The sequence below is a fragment of the Dreissena polymorpha genome, chromosome 4, assembly GCF_020536995.1.
Source record: "Dreissena polymorpha isolate Duluth1 chromosome 4, UMN_Dpol_1.0, whole genome shotgun sequence".
Lineage (NCBI taxonomy): Eukaryota > Metazoa > Mollusca > Bivalvia > Myida > Dreissenidae > Dreissena > Dreissena polymorpha.
Window position 1 is genome coordinate 100351055 of NC_068358.1, and position 19511 is coordinate 100370565.

At 40.8% G+C, this 19511-nt stretch overlaps 1 protein-coding gene across 1 annotated transcript in view; it reads right to left on the bottom strand.

Annotated features, from left to right (window-relative positions):
• Positions 1 to 19511, bottom strand: part of LOC127879950 (sister chromatid cohesion protein PDS5 homolog A-like) — a 107883-nt gene that overhangs the window by 5644 nt on the left and 82728 nt on the right. Inside the window, exons 25-33 of the mRNA XM_052427082.1 lie at positions 13219 to 13423; positions 12263 to 12377; positions 10702 to 10834; positions 10160 to 10282; positions 8990 to 9040; positions 8508 to 8704; positions 7370 to 8086; positions 902 to 1081; positions 216 to 330 (exon numbers count right to left, since the gene is read on the bottom strand). Coding sequence (XP_052283042.1) covers positions 216 to 330; positions 902 to 1081; positions 7370 to 8086; positions 8508 to 8704; positions 8990 to 9040; positions 10160 to 10282; positions 10702 to 10834; positions 12263 to 12377; positions 13219 to 13423 — 1836 coding nt within the window. The remainder of the gene's footprint in view (positions 1 to 215; positions 331 to 901; positions 1082 to 7369; positions 8087 to 8507; positions 8705 to 8989; positions 9041 to 10159; positions 10283 to 10701; positions 10835 to 12262; positions 12378 to 13218; positions 13424 to 19511) is intronic.

The window sequence follows — 19511 nt, forward strand, 5'->3', positions numbered from 1 at the left end:
TCTGTATGACTTTCCTTGCCCAGGTTTGCTTTCTGTATGACTTACATTCTTGCCCAGGTTTGCTTTCTGTATGACTTACATTCTTGCCCAGGTTTGCTTTCTGTATGACTTACATTCTTGCCCTGGTTTGCTTTCTGTATGACTTACATTCTTGCCCAGGTTTGCTCTCTGTATGACTTACATTCTTGCCCAGGTTTGCTTTCTGTATGACTTACATTCTTGCCCAGGTTTGCTTTCTGTATGACTCGTGAGAGGGCGGCTGCCTTCCCAGGTGAGCTCAAGTCCGTGTCTGATGCTGATGTGCCGTTGGCAAGAGGCTTCGCCCGCCGTCTGCAAATACACAACCTTGTAGTAATCTTTCAAATGAATCTCAAATGGAGGCACACAGTGAGAAAAAGGGGCTTAATGGATTTGTCTAGTGTTGTCCCACATTAGACGGTGCAGTCCGCAAAGGCTTATCAGGGACGACAATGCCGCCTAAACAGCGTATTTCTCTTTAAGAAGAGACTTCCTCTAAAAAAAACATTGTGAAGTGAAGTGTTATCCTTGATAAGCCTGTAAGGGCTGCAAAGAATATTATGGGACAACACTTATGCACATGAATTAGCCCCTGTTTTCCCAGAACATTGCTTATTTGTAGAACAGTTATTTTACATACAGCTACTGTAAGCGGGTAACGATGAAACCCATGAAGCACAAAGTTGTAAAAGTGTCTCAAGATTGTTTCCTGGTTAGAACAAGTACTTATCTCTAAATGGAGATCATTTGAAATCTACTTAAACAACTGCATTTTAGCATACTATTAAATTGCCATGAAAATGCTTTTGCAATTGCAAAATTGCAGCACTCCGCCATTTTAACGTTGCCCAATCAGACAAGCAGATACTATTTATCTATTTACACATTCTTGTTGGTGAGGGTTGCACTAGCCGCAGGTCTCGGATTCTTTCCCCTGCCTGGGGACTTGAGGCCCGGACTGGACTTAAAGCCAGGAGACTTTTTGCCTGGACTGGGTGTTAAGCCTGGTGACTTTTTGCCTGGACTGGATAAGGTACTAGCTGGACTGCTTGCTGCACTAGATCTACAGCAGCAAGAAACAGGATTGCATTTGTAAGTATGGGCATTACAATTCAGTATTCAATAAGTAGTATAAGGTTTATATTAACTTTCGAGTTTTCTATAAAAACATTTTTTTTAAATAAAATTCATTTTAATTATTAAATACTTACCTGTTATCATATGCTTATACTTTCCAAGGGGAAATAACTCATCCGGAATTTTAACTGGGAATCCGCCACCTCAACACCGTAACACAGGCCAGGCCAAACATAGTGCAATGCAACCTAGCCAAAAATCGGTAACCAACCCTCAATATTCTTTCAATATACATACAAAAATATTAATCGAATAGCGGGGTGGGAGGTGGGACTTACCAATAACAGGTAAGAATTTAATAATTAAAATGAATTTTATTTAAAAAAATTGTTTTAATGTCATAAATACTGACCTGTTATCGTATGCTGATTTTGCAGCTGCGGTGGGAAGGTTCGTATATATTTTCCCAACACAGTCGAACCCATAAACAGGGTTATCAGCTAATGATAGCAAAACCCTAAACAAGGGTTATCAAGTAATCTTTGTTAAAACGGTATTAATTATGACTTCTCGGACAGAGTAATATGTCTATGTCGTAAACAAGACACTACCGTTAGTGAAACCACAACAAGCCCAAACATATACAAATTGTATTGTTGGCACTTCAGAAAACGAAGATAAAAAGATGACAAAGGTGGTCGGATTCATCCAAATAAAACAGCTTAGAGCACGTCAAAAAGTGGGGTGTGATTAATATATGCCCACAAAACAGACAGAGCTCTTAATTCATGCGGTCAGATCCTAAAAATGAATGAATCCTTAGATAAGATAAGAGTAACTTTCCTAAGTCGAGGTCTAACCCCGAGAAATAGAAGCCGCAGACACATCTCCCCCCCCCTTTTTTGGGGAAATCAAGAGTGTCTTTTGAGAACCTCGAATGGACTTCCGACTAACACTGCTAAGATAGAACTTCAAAGCCCTGATTTCCCAAAGAAGTTTATCCTCATCTTCATGACTACCAGTTTAAGAAAAACTTGGAAACTTGAAGGTAGAAGCCATATAGAGGACTTGATATTAAGCAAGGAATACTGGCTGACACAACAAAGTGAAAACGACAATAGATCCAACTGGAATTGGTCGTATTCAACAGAAAAAGCGTGAATTTCAATTCTCCGTATGGTAAAAGCCATAATAAGAAGGAAAACAGTCTTAAAATTATATTGGAACTGTTAATAAGCCTGATTAAAAAGGTTCATAGGGAGCTCATTAAGCATCCCAACATGTAACACAAGTCAAAACCGCTTAAGAAGGTAAAGGAACGAAAAACATAGTGTTGACGTTCCATAGTTTGGATCAGTTCCAAAATAGGTAAGACAGCACAGAGTTGTGATGACTTACACAAAACAAGGTATACAAAAGCATAATCTCTATCCTTTGATGAAGAAAAGAACAATTTCTTATCATCAAGAAAAAGATGAGAAAAACCTCTATGTATCTAGCAGAGTGATTAAGGTAATAACTATGCTCTCTAATACCCAGTCAAAAATGAATTTCCATAGAACCTTTATACAGTTCTGATGGAATTATGCTTGCACAAGTAACAAGGATTGAAACTCTAACAGAAAAACGTTCTTCTGTAGAGATAACTAAAAGTTATTAATGGCCAGACATGTAGTGGCACATGTTTGGATCAGTAAAAATATGTCTCTCTGAGATATGATATTTGACCTGTGAAGAAGTTTCCTGAAAATAATTGTACAGGAGACTTAAAAGGTCGTAGAACCATAATCCCATGGTTCATTAAGTATATTGCATGAAATTATGGCAAAAACTCAGTTATTGCAAAAACTCACCAAGAAGGCAAGATATTCCAGTTTATGTCAATGGACGAATGTATAACAATCGCACACCCTGCTGGATCGATTTCTGTGAACTGCATTATTGACGTTGTTCAGCATACCGGTATATACTGCGATATACGATCGCATAACGCTAATTACTAGCGTTTGATGATAAACAACATTCTTTGATATACTATGTACACTATGCAACTTCACTGCCGCGCATGCGCAATTACATTATTTGAACCCAACGGAAAAATAATTCGAAAGAAAGAACTGCAGGACAAAACGTCCAACAGGGCGTTGAGACGACCTGGTATGAGTAAGACGATAGAGAAAATGTGTTGTTCTTGCAAAGAACAAATAAGTTCCTGATTTCCAGTTACAAGAAGTGATAATATGATCACCTCCGTGTCTGTAAGTAAACCATGACCGATGTGTGATAGTTGAAACCATCACAAAGGAATCGTGAAAATGTGTTGTAAATACAAAACAGCTAAAAAGAATTTTCGCTTTTCAAGATGTAGATGTGCAGGTGATATTCAATAGGTTACCACATAATTGAGAAAATCAAGAAACGTGATCGTCCATAACCTTCTCTGTTCACATCTGTATAAGATGTATGGAAGGTTGTGGTAGAATAAACTATATTCTTGCCAAGAATAATCTTCTAGTCTAGACACCACTGAATAGTGGTAAATAATGACAAAAAGATGGAAATCTGTGTCATTAAATAATCCCGAGATTAATACAATTAACTTAAAAATAAAGCTGAAACGGACGTAAGAAAAGACGTCTCAGCAGAAAGACCGGTGACCGGACCGGTAAATACCGACCGGTGACCGGAACCATTTGTTAAGGATGGGTGGGCAAAGAAACCACGGCAAGCCGAACTTTCCCACTCCAAACACACTTGAAAATTGGTAGAATAGGACAGTGTTTAACACTTATAAGTTTATGACCTATCTACAGAATATAGCCTCTTCTTGAACCAATAACAGGCGCCTTTAAAATCCTGGATAATACAGGTCGTGAAGTCATCGATTTGCGAAGTACGGAAATATGATTGACAGTGGTACCTCCGGAATCGGAGGTGTGATGGCAGAAAAAGGTGAAAACCCTAGGAGTAACCTTAAGGGGATCCACGCTTGCCGGTAGAATGCATGGAAGTCTTAAATTCTGACTTGATTAATCCATTTACTTCAAGACTACTAACCGGGACGAATTCCGAAAGGAATACGACCAGTTATAGGAAGACGGCCTGTTATGGCCAGAAGTGTAATAGAAGAATAACGTTAAGATGAGGTCCCTCCAGATCCTAGGATCTAAGATCTGAGTTCAATATGTCCTAAGCCATCTACAAGACTGTAGCTGCTATGCGGTCAATCTTATAGGCAATCCTATGTATCAGAACTCTTGTCGATTCCAGTAGCTTGAAAATATGCACTGTCGTAGGAGCAATAGAAAAGCAGAAGTCGATACAAAATGTCGTCTTGCTAATCCTGCTAGCGTCATTAATGTTTCCCAACTGTTCCGTGACACTGACTGCAAAGTCTGTAGCCGACAGGTAAAGGCGGTTAAAACAATTCATCCTTCGGGTCTCGAACATAAATTAATAGAGGTCAAATAGTAATGTTCAACCTCAATGCTAGTCTCCGAGCCCACTTCAGCCGATCTATCTGCAAGACCAGTAGTCTGCATGTAGCCGGTTGAGATAGAAGTACAAATAACAGATATAGCATGATTTGGTAACCGTCGCCAGTAGAACATCAGTATTGAAAAACACAAAAAGTCATGTAGATTGTTGAATCCATAACATATAGTATTCAATACAATCATAGCCAGGGGTATACAACTAGGTAATGTAGACGATACCCGTGATACTAAAAATTGACCGATGAAAACACAGTGGAATACCGGTAATTGGTAACTGGTGACCGGACCGGTCAATGACCGGTAACTGTAGCCAAGTGAACGGACCAGTCATAATATGACCGGTGACGTTACCAGTTAAAGACCGAAAAATGGTGGAATCCATATGGTCTGATATCAATGTCAAGCACTGCTCGGAAAAGAAGATAGTGCCAAAAATCCAATCTGATGGCAATGAGACATCACTTATTCTGACCGGTGATCAGTGATCGGTGATATGACCGATGAATGGTGACCGATGTCCGGTGATCGGTATAATATAACTGCGTCAAAATGGAAATATCTGGTGCAGAAGAATGACCATCCACGAAGTCATCTGATAATGTTAACCGGAAAACAGTAGATTATCAGTATTAATAGGCATAAGTGTCCTTGTAGTCGTAGTGGAGAAAAGAACAGCTTATCCCGAAGCCTGAAAGTTAAACGAACTAGTGTTCGTATACAACTACGGCTCGGTGACTGCAACATGTGTGGATGCCACAAGAAAAACCATCACACGTGGAATGGAGACATGATATTCCTAAAGGAATAAAATGGAGAACATCGATATGACCAGTAGGTTCATTAACGCCTACGTGAGAAGTGGCGACATCCATATAACTGCGATATCGTAATATTGGTCGGCTACGCTGGAAATATTGTCTTCTACAATATTGTCTCCGTGAGCATTGACGTGATCGCTTACGAGCGTATCAACTGCGAGAACTGCTCAATGAAGGAGAGGTATGTTCGATAACTATCCTGTTGTTCTCAATGAAGTCCGCTGATGTCTACGTGAAGGTTGACGACGTCCTCGTTTCCTGCGATGTCGAGATCTGGATCAGCTGCGCTGTCGAGATGTGGATTGGCTGCGATGAGACCGAGATCTTCTAGAAAACCGTCTCCGTGAGTGACGACGTGATCGCTTACGAGAGCCGCGACGATGAGAACTGCTCGACGAAGAAGAGCGTGTCCAATGTCTACTCCTTGATGAAGACGATGTATTCGACGACGAATAGGAGAATAATTCAATGAAGAAGACCGAGTTCTTCTTCTTGACCGTTGACTGGTGTTATCGGTGGCAGGCCTAATTGATGACTGTTGACCGGTGATCAATGACCGGACCGGACCGGTGACATGACCGGACCGGTGACATGACTGGACCGGTGATCAATGACTGGACCGGACCGGTGATCAATGACCGGACAGGTGACATGACCGGACCGGTGATCAATGACCGGACCGGTGATCAATGACCGGACCGGTGACCGGACCGGCCGGTCAGACGTCGATCAAAGGTTTGTGATCAACGTCCCCGGTGACGTACCGGTCATATCATGACCAGTGTTGTCACCAGATAATGACCGTATGGCGGATGCCAAATGGTCCGGCATTGGTCGATGCCCTTGACCAATGTTATCGGGCAAAGACCGGCTGACGGGTGTCGCCATATAGTCTGATGTTGACCGACTGTCTAAGAGACTTAGCATAGTACGGTTGCGATCGTGCCCGATACCCGGTGACTGATACTGCAACTATCATCCATGATCTGCGAAGTCAACGGGTATTTATCCACTCTTGTTTCTGCGACCATCATGTAGTCGAATATATGAAAAACAAGAGCAAAGCATATTCAACCATAAACTGGTCACAGACCAGATTATCATACGGCACATAAAATCATTATTTGACCATAATGAACATTATAATAATACTGCCGTAGATCATAAATTAAACAAAAGTTTAATTCAAAACAGATGAAAAATAAAATGACGATCAATTAGATTGTCATACGGAACGTTAAAATCATTATTGCACACAATGGCACACGATAAACAATCTGTCAATAGAAGAAAACGCTTTGCACGATCTCGTAACACATTAGAAGAACATGCTTTGCACGTTCTAGCAATGTATTAGAAGAGCACGTTTTGCACGTGGTCGTTCGCGCCTGAAAACACCCAGCATGGTAGAAATAAACCATTGTTCGATAAAAACAAGCATGGCTTACCTTTTACAAATGAAACAAAATCCATTAGATCCACACAAATTAATCCGATTGAGAAATAAAAAGATAAATAACACAATTTATCTATTCAAAACCCCAATCAACCAAGTGAAATAAATCGAAAAACAATTAAAAGACACGTTAACACCTGGTTGATCAGGAAAGAATATTGAGGGTTGGTTACCGATTTTTGGCTAGGTTGCATTGCACTATGTTTGGCCTGGCCTGTGTTACGGTGTTGAGGTGGCGGATTCTCAGTTAAAATTCCGGATGAGTTATTTCCCCTTGGAAAGTATAAGCATACGATAACAGGTCAGTATTTATGACATTAAAAATTTGTCTGAATTTTGTTAATTGGCATACTGATTGCATTTTTGTTTCAAGTGGATTATAGCCCTGAAATTTACAGGCAAATTTTCATTAGCGTGCATTCATAGAAACTTAACATTTTTGTGAATCATATAATTCCATCAAATTGCCAAAAAAATCATATAACACCATCTACAGCACATACTTCTGTTTAGCAGCAGCCTTCTTGGTCAGTTTAGCAGCTGGAACTGCATCTTTCTCCAAGTTAAACTTGCGTTTCTTGCTGGGAGATACAGTCTCCTCCTCTTCATTTTCTTCCCCTTCTTCCTCTATTTCCTCCTTTCCCTCCCCCTCCTCCTCAGCTGATGCCGCCCTTTTCACACCTTGACCCCTCCCCTTTCCCGCCCCATTCACAACCCCCTTGCCTTTTTTCTGCACACTTTTCTTCTTAGCATTATCACTTTTAATAGAAGCAGGACTGTCACTATCAGTTCTTTTAGCCTTTTTACTTTCCTTAGCGGCTGTCTTTGATTCAGCCATTGTTCTTTTAAGAAGTCTTTTCTTGGGTGGAGAATTCTCAGAGTCCTGTGTCGAGGTATCCTTCGCTTCTGACGTCTCTATATCTTCGGGGGAATCCTCCACATTCTCAGACGAGTCTTGTACAGCAACTTCCTCTCCCTGATCACCTTGTTCTACCTCTACAACTTTCTTTCGTCGTCCACGTCCAGTCTTTTTAGGAGAGGGGGTGGATTTCGGCTCAGAGTTAGTTTCAGAGCCCTCAGTGTTTCCTGCGTCGCCAGATTCACTCGCCTCGTCAGACACTGCTGTACCCTTTGCAGTTTTTGACCCTCTAGACTTGACAGCTCTCTTCTTGGGTGAGGCCTTCTCAGACTCGCTAGAGTCCTCCTGGCTGGTCTCCTCCCTGTGAAACATGGGACAAAGCAGTGAAACATGGGACAAAGCAATTGACAAATGTGCATTAAGTGTTGTCCCAGATAAGCTCCTCAGTTCGCACAGGCTTATCACAGACAACACTTTCGGCCTGAATTGGATTTTCGTCAAGTAGAGCCCCCCTTTAAATACCATAAAAACGAAAATAGGCGTCTTTGATTAGCCTGTGTTGTATGCAAAGGCTAATCTGGGAAGACATTTTAAGCACATGCATGACACCCGATTCCCAGAGCCAGACTAAATTACTTTACAACACTCCAAGTGACATGTCGTAAAAACATAACACTTGCTTGTATTGTAATTCAATTTAAGTTTTATGAACAACAGACTATTATTACCACTATGACTGTAACAATCAATTTGCGAAATTGAATGCCTGATGTGCTACTCACTGTTTCTGTTTCTTCTTGGGCCGTGGCTCCCTGGGGCAGATGGGGAGAGGGTTCACTACAGGCCCTGGGCTCTCTACAACTATTGTCTCCAGGGTTGTGGGCTTGGGCTGGTTACGACCCCGGTAGAATATCATGCCACCCGTGACCAGGGGAGACACAGGGGCGGGCACATCAGCGGACTCTCCTTGCACTTTTTTCTGTGACATGAATATGAGTCTCAATATAGGAAAACTGGACTAAATGCATGTGTGCTAAGTGCTGTCCCATACTAGCCTGTGCAGTCTGCACTGGCTAATCAGGGACGGCACTTTCCGCAAAAATTCAGTTTTCCCAAAGAGGCTATCTTTAGACAAAAAATACCATAAAAACGGAGTCATCCTTGATTTTTCCAGAACAAGTCTCATGTTACAGAATGGATGATTGTTTTCAATTAAACTTTTGTCATCTTTTTTCAAGGAGGGAATAAAAAACAACAACTGTACCTTCTCGAAATTGAAATCCTTTGGTAAATACACTGTGCTATTCAGAACCATCTGAAAAATTATAAGTGTTTGGTGTTAAGCAATTACTAAGAATCGGCAAAAATCTTTGCTGTTATATAAAATAAATAAAAGCTAAAACTACTTATAAAATAACTAAAGTTTAAGTAAAAAACAAGGGACAAAATTGTCACAAAACCAGGTTTTCAATTTGAAAAAAAGTCAGATAAAGGAAGACAATTAAAAATGTGCATTGTTACCTCCCTTGTGTAAGATTCAATCTATTTTAATCGGGGCGACCTTGATTTCAATTTGAAAGTCTTATAAAGGGAGACCAACTCAACAATGTGCATTGTTACCGATTGAACAGTTACCCCCCTTGTTAAAAATTAATATATTTTTTGTTGTGGCGACCTTGACCTTGGAGATATTGACGTAATTCTTTCGGGCAACACACCGTCCAATGATGGTGAACAAATGTGCCAAATGATTTGAAAATCTCACAATGAATGACATAGATATGGCCTGGACAAGCTCATTTATGGCCATTTTTAAACTTTGAACTCAAAGTGTGACTTTGACCTTGGAGATATCGACGTAATTCTTTCGTGCGACACATCACCAAATGTGCCAAATGATTTTAATATCTCACAATGAACGACAAAGATATGGCTCGGACAAGCTTGTTCCGCCCGCCAGTCAGCCTGCCTGCCGACATTCGCCAATCTAATAACCAGTTTTTTCCTTCGGAAAACCTGGTCAATAAACATAAAATATGCTAACAGTTTTATAAACAGTTTGTATACCCCCAATAAGATGCACTTACAAATGAAGTCAAATATATACTACCAAAGCAATCTTAAACACTTATCACAAAGTAATAATGTACTCAAATGGACAAAACATTCATATTAAAACTACATCTGTCATATGTCTTAAGCTAAGATTTAACTTTTTTTATTGTGGCTAGATTTCATAAAAAATCTCAAGCTTATTGAGACGCTCAAGGTTTTTTTCCTGAGTGGAACCAGTAATCAGGGGATATATAAAGAACGCTCCCACAGTGGAGACCAAACCAGTGCCCTCCTGGTCAATAGGCAGACATTATATCCACTACGCCACCGAGACCTTTAAACAATGCACCATCCTCACATGTGGACTCCGAGCGCATACCTTGTCTGGCTTGGTGAAAAGTTTGGCAGGCAACACTGGGTCCACATTGCTGTCCTTCAGCACGATGTTGGTGAGATTCTTCTGTAGAAGTCCCAGAGCTACATCGCACACAGCGTACAGCTTCTGTGATCAGCAAGCACAACATACATTCTCATGTAGTTCAAACATGTTTAGTTTAGCTTGGCTGCACAGAAAGCTGATGAATTTTGAAAAAACTACATAATGGGTATCTGAGCAATAAAGGGTTAAATACACACTTATAGCCAGTTGTGTTGTGAAAACTGGACTTCCTGAATTTGCAAAGTGTCATCCCACATTAGCCTATGCAGTCGGCACAGGCTATTCAGGGACAACACTTTCCACTTCATGAAATTGTTCATTAAAATGAAGTCTCATCAAAACAAAAATCCAGTTAAGGCAGAAAATCTACATTATTGACCTGTGCAAACTGCACAGGCTTATTTGGGACAACACTTTAGGCAAATGCATTAAAGCCCCGTTTTCCCAGAGCTCGGCTCAAGTAGCCAGGTACACTGCGTTACCTTGTTAGTGTCCTCCTCTTCAGGTCCCTGAGCGTCCTTGGCCTGCTTGATGTTCTCAATGAGGCGCCGGAAGAAATGATAGTTGTAGTCCTCACTGCGGGCCACCAGGGGTTCCATGATGAACCACAGACATCTAACATACAATATAATATACATGCATACGAGTCACGCTCTGAACAAATAGGGGGTTTAATGTTTAAGTGTCGTCCCTAATTAGCCTGTGCAGTCCGCAGAGGCTAATCAGGGACAACACGGCTTTTATTGTATTTTTTGTTTAAACTGTTCTTGACAAAAATCCATTTTAGGTGGAAAGTGTTGTCCCTGATAAGCCTGAGCCGATTGCACATGTTAATCTGAGGCAACACTTTATGCTCATGAATTGAGCCCTGAATCCCCAGAGTGCGGCTCAAGAAGCAAAGAAGTGGTAGTTGTAGTCTTCACTGGGGTCTACCATGTGCTCCATGATTAACCACAGGCATCTCAGACAATTCCATTATTGATAGGTTTCCGCTTAATTCATCTACATTTACGCTCCTTATTTTATATAATTATATGTAAACAAGAAACCGTCGGAGACGGGTGATGCTCCCCAAGGTTTTTTTGGTCACAAAATTGCACTATATATTCAGATAAAAGGAAACGTCTTGAGGGCACAGTAGTTTGAGGGACAAGAATTTTTTTATATAAAATTTCAAAGGGTCATAACTCTGTGAAAAATCATCTGACCAGAACCCCCTGATAATATGCACATCTTCTTTTGGTAGTGAAGCTTCCCATAAAAATTCATTGAATTCCGGTCATTAGTTGCTGAGAAATAGCCCGGACAAAAATTGCAATCTCCTCTTGGTAGTGAAGCTTCCCATAAAGTTTCATTGAATTCCGGTAATTAGTTGCTGAGAAATAGCCTGGACAAAAATTGTGCACGGACAGACAGAATGAGGGACGGACGGACAGACGAAGCGGCGACTATATGCTCCCCCCCAAAGTTTTTGGGGGGAGCATAATTAAACTATATATGTCTCTGTAATAACATGTAACACTATAGATACCTCATTTGTGAACTCATGGCGACTGGAGATTCAAGTTCAGCTGTATTTGAGTCATGTTCTGGAAAAATGGGACTTTATGCAAGCGCAAGTGTCGTACAAGATTAACCTGTGCAGTTTGCACATAATTCTCGAGGACGACACTTACTACCTTAACTGGATTTTCATTAAGAAGAGACTACCTTTATATCAAAATTCCATAAAAGCCAAAAGTGAGAAAACTGGGCTAAATGTATGTGCATTAAGTGTCATCTCAGATTAGCCTGCGCAGCGCACACAGGCTTATCAGGGATGACACTATCCCCTTTTATGGAACATTTTGTTTAAAGAAAGTTTCTTCTTAAAGAAAATCCAGTTTAGGCGGAAAGTATTCCTGATAAGGCTGTGCTGACTGCAGAGGCTTATCTGGGACGACACTTTACACGCAAGCATTAAGCTAGGTTTTTAAAGAATAGGGCGTAAATAAACTTTTACATCCTATTTCTTGGGTCTTGTCATCATTTATAAACACTCACTCTTTGATGTTTTTCAATGCCTGCACGTCCTCGTATGACTTGAGATCAGGATCGTGTGCTAACAGATGTATGGTGTACGGCATCACATAGTCTGGCAGATATAAGAACATCTTCCCTGAAATTGGTAAGAAAACAGGTAATGTGAGACAAACAGCCATCATGGCCCTGAAGCCTTTACCTGTTCAACATACACCAATAGTTGAAGACTTCACCTAGTAAAGTAGCTTTTGACCTCACATTATTCATATATGAACTTTGCCTGGATGTTGTCAAGATAAACAGCCTAGTTGTTGTCAAGATAAACAGCCTAGATGTTGTCAAGATAAACAATCTGACCAAATTTCATCAAGTTTATTTGTAAATGTGTCCTAGAGTGGTATGCCGTTTTTCTAAGATTTGACCTGGTTGTGTTTTTTTGGAAGCACATGACAAAGATTCAAGCTTGCCTTAAATATTGTCAAGATAAACATTCTGGCCAAGTCTCATCAAGACAGAGTCATAAATGTAGTCTCTAGAGTTATTAAAGGTTTTTCTAAGACTTGACCCTGTGACCTAGTTTTAGGACGCACATGACTCAGATTCGAAATCAGACTACCAGTAGATATTGTCAAGATCAACATTGACAGAGTTTCATCAATAATGAATCATAAATGTGGCCTCTAGAAGGGTAACAAGCATACTAAAAAATGTCACCTCTACAGAGTAACCAAAAATAATAATTTGAACTGGTGACCTAGATTTTTGACGCCTGGTACCCAGAACTAACCTCAGGCTTGATATTGTCAAGTTTATAATTCTGACCAAGTTTCATCATGATGAGCCATAAATGTGGGCTTAAAGAGATCATAAGTTTTTTCTAAGATTTTAACTGGTAAAATATATTAACTATCTATTATATATTGGCTTCCCGTCTTTAAAGTCAGTGTACTTCAGCTTAAATCAAGTACATGACACACCTCCCAATTTGGTATTTTGCCTTAGGAAGTCTCGCCGTCGCTGGATATTCTGCTGAATGAACTTCTTGATCTGCATGCGCCTCTCTCTCACTGGATCGTTGGCTGCCAGGCTGAATATGGACATGAACTCCAGGGGAAGCTTCATAGCAAACAGCCCCTTGTTGAGCTTCTCTGCAAACCTCACACGAACGTGATAACAGCTGTCCTGAATACAGAAATATAAGTGGTAAATGCTGCCCCCAATACAATGATGGTATTTTTAGTTAAAGGAAGTTTCTTCTAAGATAAGGCAGAAAGTATAAAAGTGTAACTGTAAATAAGGCAAATCAGGGAAGATACTTCACGCACAAGCATTACGCACCGTTTAAAAAAACAAATTTTTAAAATAAAATTCATTTTAATTATTAAATACTTACCTGTTATCGTATGCTTATACTTTCCATGGGGAAATAACTCATCCGGAATTTTAACTGGGAATCCGCCACCTCAATACCGCAATACAGGCCAGGCTAAACATAGTGCAATGCAACCTAGCCAAAAATCGGTAACCAACCCTCAATATTCTTTCAATATATATACAAAAATATTAATCGAATAGCGGGGTGGGAGGTGGGACTTACCGATAACAGGTAAGTATTTAATAATTAAAATGAATTTTATTTTAAAAATTTGTTTTAATGTCATAAATACTGACCTGTTATCGTATGCTGATTTTGCAGCTGCGGTGGGAAGGTTCGTATATATTTTCCCAACACAGTAGAACCCATAAACAGGGTTATCAGCTAATGATATCAAGTAATCTTCGTTAAAACGGTATTAATTATGACTTCTCGGACAGAGTAATATGTCTATGTCGTAAAGAAGACACTACCGTTAGTGAAACCACAACAAGCCCAAACGTATACAAATTGTATTGTTGGCACTTCAGAAAACGAAGATAAAAAGATGACAAGGTGGTCGGATTCCTCCAGTAAACAGCTTAGAGCATGTCAAAAAGTGGGGTGTGATTAATATATGCCCACAAAACAGACAGAGCTCTTAATTCATGCGGTCAGATCCTAAAAAGGAATGAATCCTTAGATAGGATAAGAGTAACTTTCCTTAGTCGAGGTCTAACCCCGAGAAAAAGAAGCCGCAGACACATCTCCCCCCCCCTTTTTTGGGGAAATGAAGAGTGTCTTTGAGAACCTCGAATGGACTTCTGACTAACACTGCTGAGATAGAACTTCAAAGCCCTGATTGCCCAAAGAAGTTTATCCTCATCTTCATGACTACCAGTTTAAGAAAACTTGGAAACTTGAAGGTAGAAGCCATATAGAGGACTTGATATTAAGCAAGGAATCCTGGCTGACACAACAAAGTGAAAACGACAATAGATCCAACTGGAATTGGTCGTATTCAACAGAAAAAGCATGAATTTCACTTCTCCGTATGGTAAAAGCCATACTAAGAAGGAAAACCGTCTTAAAATTATATTGGAACTGTTAATAAGCCTGATGAAAAAGGTTCATAGGGAGCTCATTAAGCATCCCAACATGTTACACAAGTCAAAACCGCTTAAGAAGGTAAAGGAACGAAAAACATAGTGTTGACGTTCCATAGTTTGGATCAGTTCCAAAATAGGTAAGACAGCACAGAGTTGCGATGACTTACACAAAACAAGGTATACAAAAGCATAATCTCTATCCTTTGATGAAGAAAAGAACAAATTTCTTATCATCAAGAAAAAGATGAGAAAAACCTCTATGTATCTAGCAGAGTGATTAAGGTAATAACTATGCTCTCAATTACCCAGTAAAAAATGAATTTCCATAGAACCTTTATACAGTTCTGATGGAATTATTCTTGCACAAGTAACAAGGATTAAAACTCTAACAGAAAAACGTTCTTCTGTAGAGATAACTAAAAGTTATTAATGGCCAGACATGAAGTGGCACATGTTTGGATCAGTAAAAATATGTCTCAGTGAGATATGATATTTGACCTGTGAAGAAGTTTCCTGAAAATAATTGTACAGGAGACATAAAAGGTCGTAGCACCATAATCCCATGGTTCATTAAGTATATTTCATGAAATTATGGCAAAAACTCAGTTATTGCAAAAACTCACCAAGAAGGCAAGATATTCCAGTTTATGTCAATGGACGAATGTATAACAATCGCACACCCTGCTGGATCGATTTCTGTGAACTGCATTGTTGACGTTGTTCAGCATACCGGTATACACTGCGATATACGATCGCATAACGCTAATAACTAGCGTTTGATGATAAACAACATTCTTTGATATACTATGTACACCATGCAACTCGTCTGCAACTTCACTGCCGCGCATGCGCAATTACATTATTGAACCCAACGGAAAAATAATTCGAAAGAAAGAACTGCAGGACAAAACGTCCAACAGGGCGTTGAGACGAACTGGTATGAGAAAGATGATAGAGAAAATTTGTTGTTCTTGCAAAGAACGAATAAGTTCCTGATTTCCAGTTACAAGGAGTGACAATATGATCACCTCCGTGTCTGTAAGTAAACCACGACCGATGTGTGATAGTTGAAACCATCACAAAGGAATCGTGAAAATGTGTTGTAAATGAAAAACAGCTAAAAAAGAATTTTCGATTTTCAAGATGTAGATGTGCAGGTGATATTCGTTAGGATACCACATAATTGAGAAAATCAAGATACGTTGTTCTATGTGATCGTCCATAACCTTATCTGCTCACATCTGTATAAGATGTAAGGAAGGTTGTGGTAGAATAAACTATATTCTTGCCAAGATAATCTTCTAGTCTAGACACCACTGAATAGTGGTAAATAATGACAAAAAGATGGAAATCTGTGTCATTAAATAATCCCGAGATTAATACAATTATCTTAAAAATAAAGCTGAAACGGACGTAAGAAAAGACGTCTCAGCAGAAGGACCGGTGACCGGACCGGTAAATACCGACCGGTGACCGGAACCATTTGTCAAGGATGGGTGGGCAAAGAAACCACGGCAAGCCGAACTTTCCCACTCCAAACACACTTGAAAATTGGTAGAATAGGACAGTGTTTAACACTTATAAGTTTATGACCTATCTACAGAATATAGCCTCTTCTTGAACCAATAACAGGCGCCTTTAAAATCCTGGATAATACAGGTCGCGAAGTCATCGATTTGCGAAGTACGGAAATATGATTGATAGTGGTACCTCCGGAATCGGAGGTGTGATGGCAGAAAAAGGTGAAAACCCTAGGGGTAACCTTAAGCGGGTCCACGCTTGCCGGTAGAATGCATGGAAGTCTTAAATTCTGACTTGATTAATCCATTTACTTCAAGACTTCTAACCGGGACGAATTCCGAAAGGAATACGACCAGTCATAGGAAGACGGCCTGTTATGGCCAGAAGTGTAATAGAAGAATAACTTTTAAGATGAGGTCCCTCCAGATCCTAGGATCTAAGATCTGAGTTCAATAGGTCCTAAGCCATCTACAAGACTGTAGCCGCTATGCCGTCAATCTGATAGGCAATCCTATGTATAAGAACTCTTGTTGATTCCAGTAGCTTGAAAATATGCACTGCCGTAGGAGCAATAGAAAAGCAGAAGTCGATACAAATGTCGTCTTGCTAATCCTGCTAGCGTCATTAATGTGTCCCAACTGGTCCGTGACACTGACTGCAAAGTCTGTAGCCGACAGGTAAAGGCGGTTAAAACAATTCATCCTTCGGGTCTCGAACATAAATTAATAGAGGTCAAATAGTAATGTTCGACCTCAATGCTAGTCTCCGAGCCCACTTCAGCCGATCTATCTGCAAGACCAGTAGTCTGCATGTAGCCGGTTGAGATAGAAGTACAAATAACAGATATAGCATGATTTGGTAACCGTCGCCAGTAGAACATCAGTATTGAAAAACACAAAAAGTCATGTAGATTGTTGAATCCATAAAATATAGTATTCAATACAATCATAGCCAGGGGTATACAACTATGTAATGTAGACGATACCCGTGATACTAAAAATTGACCGATGAAAACACAGTGGAATACCGGTAATTGGTAAGTGGTGACCGAACCGGACCGGTCAATGACCGGTTACTGTAGCCCGGTGAACGGACCAGTCATAATATGACCGGTGACGTTACCAGTTAAAGACCGAAAAATGGTGGAATCCATATGGTCTGTTATCAATGTCAAGCACTGCTCGGAAAAGAAGATCATGCCAAAAAATCCAATCCGATGGCGATGAGACATCACTTATTCTGACCGGTGATCATAGATCGGTGATATGACCGATGAATGGTGACCGATGTCCGGTGATCGGGACCGGTATAATATAACTGCGTCAGAATGGAAATATCTGGTGCAGAAGAATGACCATCCACGAAGTCATCTGATAATGTTAACCGGAAAAACAACGGTAGATTATCAGTATTAATAGGCATAAGTGTCCTTGTAGTCGTAGTGGAGAAAAGAACAGCTTATCCCGAAGCCTGAATGTTAAACGAACTAGTGTTCGTATACAACTACGGCTCGGTGACTGCAACATGTGTGGATGCCATAAGAAGAACCATCACACGTGGAATGGAGACATGATATTCCTAAAGGAATAAAATGGAGAACGTCGATATGACCAGTAGGTTCATTAACGCCTACGTGAGAAGTGGCGACATCCATATAACTTCGATGCCGAAATATTGTTCGGCTACGCTGGAAATATTGTCTTCTACAATATTGTCTCCGTGAGCATTGACATGATCGCTTACAAGCGTATCAACGCCGAAAACTGCTCAATGAAGGAGAGGTATGTTCGATAACTATCCTGTTGTTCTCAATGCAGTCCGCTGATGTCTACGTGAAGGTTGACGAAGTTCTCGTTTCCTGCGATGTCGAGATCTGGATCGGCCGAGATGTGGATCGGCTGCGATGAGACCGAGATCTTCTAGAATAACGTCTCCGTGAGTGACGACGTGATCGCTTACGAGAGCCGCGACGATGAGAACTGCTCGACGAAGAAGAGCGTGTCCGATGTCTAATCCTTGATGAAGACGATGTATTCAACGAAGAATAGGAGAATAATTCAATGAAGAAGACCGAGTTCTTCTTCTTGACCGGTGACTGGTGTTATCGGTGGCAGGCCTAACTGATGACTGTTGACCGGTGACCGGAGCGGTGATCAATGACCAGACCGGTGACCGGACCGTTAACATGACCGGACCGGTGACATGACCGGACCGGTGACATGACCGGACCGGTGACATGACCGGTGACCGGACCGGTGATCAATGACCGGACCGGACCGGTGACATGACCAGACCGGTGACATGACCGGTGACCGGACCGGTGACATGACTGGTGACCGGAGATCAATGACCGGACCGGACACATGACCGGTGACCGGACCGGTGACATGACCGGTGATCAATGACCGGACCGGTGACCGAACCGGTGACATGACCGGTGACCGGACCGGTGACATGACCGGTGAACGGACCGGTGATCAATGACCGGACCTGACCGGTGACATGACCGGCCGGTCAGACGTCGATCAATGGTCCGTGATCAACGTCCCCGGTGACGTACCGGTCATATCATGACCAGTGTTGTCACCGGATAATGACCGTATGGCGGATGCCAAATGGTCCGGCATTGGTCGATGTCCTTGACCAATGCCAACGGGCAAAGACCGGCTGACGGGTGTCGCCATATGGTCTGATGTTGACCGACTGTCTAAGAGACTGAGCATAGTACGGTCGCGATCGTGCCCGATACCCGGTGACTGATACTGCAACTATCATCCATGATCTGCGAAGTCACCGGGTATTTATCCACTCTTGTTTCTGCGACCATCATGTAGTCGAATATATGAAAAACAAGAGCAAAGCATATTCAACCATAAACTGGTCACAGACCAGATTATCATACGGCACATAAAATCATTATTTGACCATAATGAAAATTATAATAATACTGCCGTAGATCATAAATTAAACAAAAGTTTAATTCAAAACAGATGAAAAATAAAATGACGATCAATTAGATTGTCATACGGAACGTTAAAATCATTATTGCACACAATGGCAAATGATAAACAATCTGTCAATAGAAGAACACGCTTTGCACGATCTCGTAACACATTAGAAGAACATGCTTTGCACGTTCTAGCAATGTATTAGAAGAGCACGTTTTGCACGTGGTCGTTCGCGCCTGAAAACACCCAGCATGGTAGAAATAAACCATTGTTCGATAAAAACAAGCATGGCTTACCTTTTACAAATGAAACAAAATCCATTAAATCCACACAAATTA